Source organism: Garra rufa, chromosome 25 (genome assembly GCF_049309525.1).
Source record: "Garra rufa chromosome 25, GarRuf1.0, whole genome shotgun sequence".
Lineage (NCBI taxonomy): Eukaryota > Metazoa > Chordata > Actinopteri > Cypriniformes > Cyprinidae > Garra > Garra rufa.
In genome coordinates this window covers 18,878,957-18,887,246 of record NC_133385.1, presented here as the reverse complement: position 1 = coordinate 18,887,246, position 8,290 = coordinate 18,878,957, and the positions used below count along the sequence as shown (strand labels likewise).

The window sequence follows — 8,290 nt, the reverse complement described above, 5'->3', positions numbered from 1 at the left end:
CTTGCCCTAAAGTGTAATAAACTATGATTAAAACTGAGTCAGGCTTAATCTCTATGGATGCCAAATAAAGCGCAATGCAGGTTTTTTCCATGCAAAATCCTGACCCATTTATCTACAGCAAATAATTGTCCAAACACTTCAGATGTCTAATTCAAGAAACAAAAGAGAACATCAAGTAGTTGCGCCCAGCAGAATCATGTCACGTGTCCACTTCATAACATGACACTGCACAATTTACATCTTCAAAATTAGTTTGATGCCAAAGTTTTATCCTCGGTTGACATAAAATGATTAACCAAACACCATTTAAACATTTAGGAAACGAGCATGAAAAATTGAGCTTTTGTTCTTTTTTTCTGTAATAGAATAAATATTTAATTCAGTGGAACTAAAGTTTTATGATGCAGAAAAATATTTTCAGAAGTTATTTATAGATATGTCAGCCAGTCAACTTGATAAAAATCTAAAGAGAGAAGGAAAGGAAATTTCTGAAATGTTAACAGAAGTTCAACTTAACATGAACCTGTTTATACTAGATTTCAATTATGTGACAGTATTCAAAAAATAAAAGTTATATTATACATTGGGAATTTATTGAATAGTGAAAATGATTTATATATGCACTGTTGCAAAGGACAAACAGGAATAACACAACACGGCATGACATAATCTGAAACCTACCAGTAAAACAAAATTGCTCATGGCATTAGTTTGATGCAAATCACACAGGAAAAAAGTGAATTTACTCTGTAAACAATAGACATACTGCATTAGTTGTGATAATTCAACAAATTCACAGGAAAAAAAGAAACGAATAAGAACATTCATCTCAGCATTTAAAATATCAGTACCTCTTTTATTATATCAGTGTGCTGTGATTGGACTGATGATTTTTTTTTAACTGGACAACAAGTCCATCCTGAGAATCTGAGAACATAATTTTCATAATGTCACACCAAATAACACTCATACACATAAAGCTACACACACACTCTCTCTCTCTCTCTCTCTCTCTCTCTCTCTGACCAATGGTGAGTGTACTTACAGATGCATTATATAAATAGAACATTAACTGTTACAGTTTTGTAAAAGTTGCTTACTGAAACTCAGCCACAATATAGAAAAGTTATTGTTGATGATGGTTTGCAACACTTTGAATAGGTAGCTTAGGTCTGTGTGTAAAGTCACCTGTAGAAAATATCCCAGATTGTCATTTGAATACCAGATTGAGGTTTTATACATGACAACATTGTGCTATTAGTCTTGGTTACTGACCAAGATTTCAGGTAAAAAAAAATAAGACACTTTTGTTTGACGAACAAGTCAAACAAGGTTAAAGTACTACATAAATACAGACCTCGGCAAAATGGGTTGCATAAAAATTCCCATAGGGATATAAATATATGTATATATTATCAATATAAAAATATATATATACACATTAAAATAGTTCTTTACAAAAAGTCTTTAAAACACAACAGGAATTACATCAAGTCCATTATGATGTGTCCACTGGTCCCATAGAGGTCTGAGAAAGCACAATTCTTCCCATGATCTATGAAGAAAAAAGGAGAACAAAATGCAGTCAGTAAAATGTAGTAAGAAGCAATTCCATAGCCTTGCATTAGAATAAAAATACGATTTTATTCTAATAAAAATGTGATTTGGGAGGAAAAATGGTGTTTCCCTGAAATTTTGCATTCTCTCTCAAGCCATCTGTGTTCTCTCGCAAAAGTATTGTATTCCCCTGAGAAACTTTATATTTTCTTGCAAAAACTATTGCATTGTCATTCCCTCAAAAAACTTTGCATTCTCTCACAAAACGTGTTCTGTCATAAAAGTATTGGGTTCCCCAAGAAATCCTCTCAAATCCTCGCATCCTCTCACAAAAAAATTGCAATCCCTCGAAACTTTGCATTCTCTCACAAAAGTATTGCATTCCGTTGAGAAAATTTGTATTCTCTCACAAAACGTGTTCTCCCATAAAAGTGCTGAGTTCCCCCAAGAAACTTTACATTCTCTCACAAAAGCATTGCGTTCCCCTAAGAAACGTAGTATTCTATTGCAAAACATTCTATCATGAAAGTATTGCATTCCCCAAGAAACTTTGCAGAATTTCAATGAAATGCTATACTTTTGCGGGGGAATGCAATCTCTCGCAAAAGTACTGTCCCCCCCAGAAACTTTGTGTTCTCTCGTAAAAGTGCTGAGTTCCCCCAAAAAACTTTGCATTCTCTCATAAAAGTATTCTGTTCCCCCAAAATATTTGCATTCTCTCGAAAATGTATAGCATTCCCCTGAAATTTTGTGTAACATTCATTCAAATTTAGCATTCTCTCGCAAAAGTATTAAATTTAAAGTATTGCTTTTCCCCAAGAAACTTTGCATTCTCTTGCATTTCTCTGAGAAACGTTGTATTCTCTTGTAAACATGTTCTCTCATAAAAGTATTGTGTTCCCCCAAAAAACTTGCATTTGAAAGCTAAACATTTGCATTATTTCATATTATTCATAGTCTTCATATTATTTCCTTCACAAAAGTTTTGCAAGCAAATGCAGTTTCTCAGAAAAACGCAATACTTTTGTGAAAGAACACAAAAAGCAAATATAATTTTTTCCTCCCTCCCATCTCATTTTTTACCATAATTTCCCGTAGATTAGTCAGTAACATTTAACATGCTTAGTAAAAGGTCAACTGTGAAATGACTCACATGATTACTGCTTCTTTCAGCTTGTGAGGTCCTTTTGGTCAAAGATGATGTGGGTGGCAAAATAGATGCCAATGGCACCAAAGATGGCAGAGGAGGCGATGTACGCAGTGACGGACTGTGTGAACTGGACTATCATGCCCATGAAGAGGGTAGGGAAGACCTGAGAGAGAAGGAAGGTGCTGTCCAGAATGGCAAAGTCCAGTCCCACCCCACGTTTCTCAAAATCCTCTGACTCCAGACCAAGGTGGGCACCGTTCTGATGCACAGGTGGGTAATACTCTGGTTCATCTCTTTTGTAATGAACATGACCGTTGGAAATGCCACTCTTGTGGTTGACATCTCCATGGCCGTTGTCTAGTCTCAGACAAACAGAATCCCTTGTGATGGTGAATCCATTTGTGTGCGTTTTTTTGGTTTTGCTGTTTTGCATGTACACCTGAAGGACATTAGTGATGAGCAGCAAGTGAGACATATATAACAAATCTACTTAACATTTTGAGACTATATATTATGCAATATATATATATTTATTTATTTTTTTTTATTTTTTTTATGAAAACAGTTTGGAATGCCTACCTCTTTCTCTTTGTGGTAGTGGCAGGTAAGTGTGTAAGGCAGTGTCTGCAGCGTCGCATAGGCAAAGCCAGTAAGGGCCGACATAGCCGTGACCAACAGGACGCTCTTAGACAAGCAGATGACCAAAGCGGAGATGGTGAAGGACACCATGCTGCTCAGATAGACCGTCCTGGACCCAAAGACACGCACCAGCCTGCTCATGGCCAGCGAGAAGAAGGTTGAGGTAGCGCACTGCAGGAACAGGCCCAGGCTGCCCATACGGATACCTGTAGGGGTGATGTTAGAAAATTTTACATGAGAAACTGGTTGGTTCTGATTAGAACTAACACTTAATTCTGATTCATTTAGGTATTGATTCAGGTGAATCTCAGTATGCTTTCACTCTTGACCAATAGGTTTTGCTGTTACCAAATTGATGTGGCGTGGTCACTGTGAGATGACAATGGCACATACAAAGTTTGGTGTAAAGATGTCAAAGCTTTGCAGAGATAAAGCCTCAGATGCAGTTTGACATCCTTCCAGCAAATTCGTTGGTGAAAACCGTTTCGTATTTCGACACGAAACCCATAACTTTTTGCCAGCATGGTCTGAAGATGATTCAAGTCAAATTTGGTGAAAATCACACCAACAGTCTAGGAGGAGTTCGAAAAGGTATGCTTTCAACAATCAAAATGGTGGACAGGAAGTTCAGCCAATTTTGGCATAACTCAAATGTTCTCAGCCTGACCCAAGGAATACATTCAGATCACTTTCATTACATTAGGCCCATTTAATCACGTTATTAGCATTTTTTGAAATCTCTATATAACTGGCGCTGCCCCCAAACTTTTTGAGTACTGTCAAGGCATGGTGCCAAAGACACATACAGTTTCGTAACACTACGCCAATGCGTTCATAAAATATAGGATTTTACGATAAAATTCAAAATGGCCGACACCAAATATGGCTGACATGCGAAAATTGTATGGTATTAGGGATGCACCGAATATTCGGCCACCGAAAATGTTCGGCCGAAAATGGCCCAAAAGGGCATTTTCGGTTTTCGGCCGAAAAACTTTTATCACCGAAACAACACGGCCGAAACAGTATGTTGACGCAAACAGAAACCGCAGCCTGCACGTGCTTGTCTGAAGCAACACATCTGCGGTGTGGACGTATTTCAGTATATCTGAGAAAGACCCACGGATAGCGATTTGCAAAACATTTCAAGAGGGGGTGTGTCTGCAGTGGTGCGTGCAGCCAGTGATGAGAGCAGAGATCGACACAGATGTAGCTTTCAGTGAGTGAAAAACAATGGCTTTACGTTGGTGCTACGTCACAATATTTTAAAGAATTGTCCTTTCTATATACTGTATTTTTATAAATATTTATGTTTTAAACCATGGAGGTGAGCCAATGGATATCACACAAGCAACGTGAAAACTGCGCAATATGTTGAAATGAAAGTGAAAACTGACAGTGCTTTCAGCATCTGACGTGCATTCTCTCAGAGACAATAAGAGGCGATTATACTTTATATGCTGATATTAATTTAGTCCCCTAATATTTTTCTTGTGCCCTGAACATGGTGGGAAAAAAATAAAAAGAAACGTATTTTGTGTAAGGTTTGTTTTTTGAAAGACTTAAATAAAGCTCTTAATTTTCATTGATGACTGCAGTTTTATTTAGGGGTTAAGAAAGTCTTAATTATAATTTCAGGTGGTCTTAAATGTGGGACTGAAAGACAAGAATTGCGATGAAACTTCAAAAGGCTATCCATTGAAAAAATATGAGCACTGCACGTTTCAAAGTCATTTGCTGCGCTGCTTTGTGTAATATTATTCTGACAGCGCCTCCTGCTGGAAGAGAAACGCATGAGTTGTAAATGTGAATGATGGATCCACAAGATAATGTGTTATAAAAATGTAAACAATTTAAACAAAGGCAGTAAAATATATGTATATGTTATTTAAGTAATATAATATTTGATTGATAACAATTGTTTAAATTAATATAATTGATTTATTCTTTGAAACATTAATATTAATTTCTAGTAAAAATATTAATATTAAAAACTAGTTTAGTGTTAAATAAATATTTTGAAATTGTATTTTTGTTATTTGATTTATTTCTCTGAAAAGCAATACAAAATAGTAAAAAGCATTTTTTTACTATTTAATTATTGTAATGGTGAAAAAATTGGCAAAATAAATGGAAATTCGGTATTCGGCCTTCGGCCAAGCATTTCATTATTATTCGGCTTCAGCCAAGAATTTCATTTCGGTGCATCCCTATATAGTATGGTTTGACTCTGCATTCTCCTCCAAATCTAAAGAGTCAGTTTTATGATTTTTGACCAAACCATTCAAAAGTTATAAGCAAAAGAACCATTCTTCATATCTCCCGACCACTACGCTGAAACTGTGCAGGTAGTTTCAGGTCATGCTTGTTACAACACACAACAAGTTTGGTCTCAATACACCAAACCGTTGCAGAGATACAGCCTCATATCCATTTTTGCATGCAATTCATCAAACTTGTTCATGCGTTATTCGAGAACAGTTTGACTAATCAACTTGGTCAACATGGTCTGAAGATGATTCAAGACAATTATGGTGAAAATCAGACCAACCGTCTAGGACGAGTTCGAAAAAATAGCTTTTATGATTAAAAATAGTGTATGCGCAAATGATTCATAGGAAAAAAAATTTTTGGACAAGTGGTGGCACTAGAGAGTTTGAGTTAGAGACTTCAAACTTGCTATGGTTAATGTTGAGATTGCTAAATTTCATAACTTTCCCGCAAGCAGTTTTATGAGCTGCCATAGTCTTATAGTGGAAGAAACGGAAGAAGAAGAAGGAGGAAAAATAAGAAGAAGAAATCTAACGGATACAAGAGGTGCCTTTGCACCTTCGGTGCTTGGCCCCTAAAAATCTGACTCCATACAGTGATAATACACAGTGAGCTGGTAATTATCACAAAATAGTGCAAATTCAAAGCACACCGGTGCGCACACTGTTCTTTTCAACAGCTGCATGTCCAGGTAAACAACAATCCCCAGCTCTTGTGATTTTGACAGATGAGGTCATTTCAAACGGTTTGCTTTGCCCATTTGAGCATAATGGAGAATGTTTCCTTTGAATAAATCCTACGAGTGATGTTTACTAAGGCATGTGTTTGCAGGCTTTGGCGCTGTACTTCAAACAGGCCAGGAACTTTCCTCACAGAAGGAATTCATAATTTAAACACAATTGCAGAGGGCCGAAATATTCACTGTACTGAACAACCATCTCAAACACTTTTTGTTACAAGGGGCACAGTTTGTGGTCGACTGCACTGACAGACTTCATTTGTTTGCACACTGATCTTGACCACATCTGTCAAAACGTTTTGCTAAAGGAGCTTTCTGCTGGTGTCAAAGCGGGAGAGCGGAAGAGGTCCAGATGCTAGCTTAACATGGCGTAGATTTTGTAAGCCAGTTGTTGACTAGCTAAAGACATGCTTTTTTTTATGAACATTGCTGGAAGCTCAAGCACCAGGCTGACAGAGGCCACATGTGGAGGTGAATACAAGTTCATGGTGTAGAGACAGACGATCTGGCCAGAGGACGGAAATGACAGACCACCTACACCATGAAAACAAGTTCATGGACAGTGAAAAAAAAAAGCCTTTTGACCGCAGACAGTGAAATTAGGTTAAGGTAGTGTTCGTTATTATGCTTAACTCCATGAAACAAACACTGATATCCTTTCTTTTTATTCTTGCTGTTTAATGAAAGCCTCCAGACAAACTGAGAATGTATGTGCAAACATTAACCAACAAAATGTCCCTTAACATTAACAAAACATTAACAGGAACGCCTCTGAGTGGGAATGCATGACGCATGAGTCGGAGAGCGACTCTGAAATGAATAATATCATTAATCATTAATCTCTTGGGGAATCAAACACGACCTGCTTGAAATGCAACATTATGAGAAAACAGATTCAGACTGTTCAATTTAGACAAGTTCTGCTAAGAAACTTACTGCTCTGTTACTAAACACCTATTTGCAATTGTTCCCTCATTGACTTATTGTATAGTGTAAATGCCTGTTGAGTGGTGTTACAACTCGAATGCTCCATGATGTTTTAAAATAACGTACTATCTGCACTACACCTAAACTTACCTGATAATATGAACAAAAATGAATGTGATGTAAAAATGCAATCGCAAACATGCCTTTTTAGCTTGTTTTCGATCTCATCTTTCAGCTCTTTCATTGTGAGTCATGTTTTTCGACGAAATTCAGTTTGAAAAAAGAATTAGGCCGTAAAAACAATCTGATCTCATGATAAACATCTGTGGGAACTTTTTCGCAAGATGCGAAATACATACCACCATGTACATTTCATGACATATTCAATGTGAAATGTACACTGAGTGGCGCTAAAAGAGTGTTCGGTTTTTCCCCCAGAACAGATGAATGTACATATGGTAAGTTTTATGTGATGTTGGTTTTGTATGTGTCACCGCAGCTGACTTGAAATATCTGTTGAGTGGCGCTATAGCTCTAATGCTCCATGCGTTTAAAAAAAATAACTAACCATCTGCACTACATCAAACGAATGTGATGTAAAAACGTAAAAATCTCTCATCTTTCAGCTCTTTCATCATCAGTTTTTCATGGGATTCATACCCATGGATTCCGCATCCTAAGTCCAGTTCCGTGCTGGTTGAGCTACCGAGCAAGCTTGTTATGTCCGGAAAGCAAAACATATGGAGCTGTAATCATAACTCTGTATGAAAACAATTACAAGTGCTTGCCGTTTTACTGCCTCTAGTGCTATTACTGTTGGAAACTGCAGTGATATGTACTTATTGGTTTGTATTTAGCGTCTTGCGAAAAAATTCCAAGCATTTTTCATACTTTTCCGAAAACGGATAATGTCGTTTTATACATTTACTTTTCATCTCTGTTCTGTTCTGAATACCGTTAAAATTTAAAGAATTTGTTGTGGTGTGAGGTGAACTAAATGTTTGTTT

The 8,290-nt window shown here is 36.9% G+C and overlaps 1 protein-coding gene across 1 annotated transcript in view; it reads right to left on the bottom strand.

The window, feature by feature from the left end:
* Positions 1-550: 550 nt before the first annotated feature.
* The window catches only part of LOC141301667 (solute carrier family 45 member 3), a 33,400-nt gene continuing 25,660 nt past the window's right edge, over positions 551-8,290 (bottom strand). The window contains exons 4-6 of the mRNA XM_073831863.1: positions 3,287-3,552; positions 2,711-3,146; positions 551-1,555 (exon numbers count right to left, since the gene is read on the bottom strand). Of these exons, the coding sequence (XP_073687964.1) occupies positions 2,727-3,146; positions 3,287-3,552 (686 nt within the window). The 3' untranslated portion in view covers positions 551-1,555; positions 2,711-2,726. The remainder of the gene's footprint in view (positions 1,556-2,710; positions 3,147-3,286; positions 3,553-8,290) is intronic.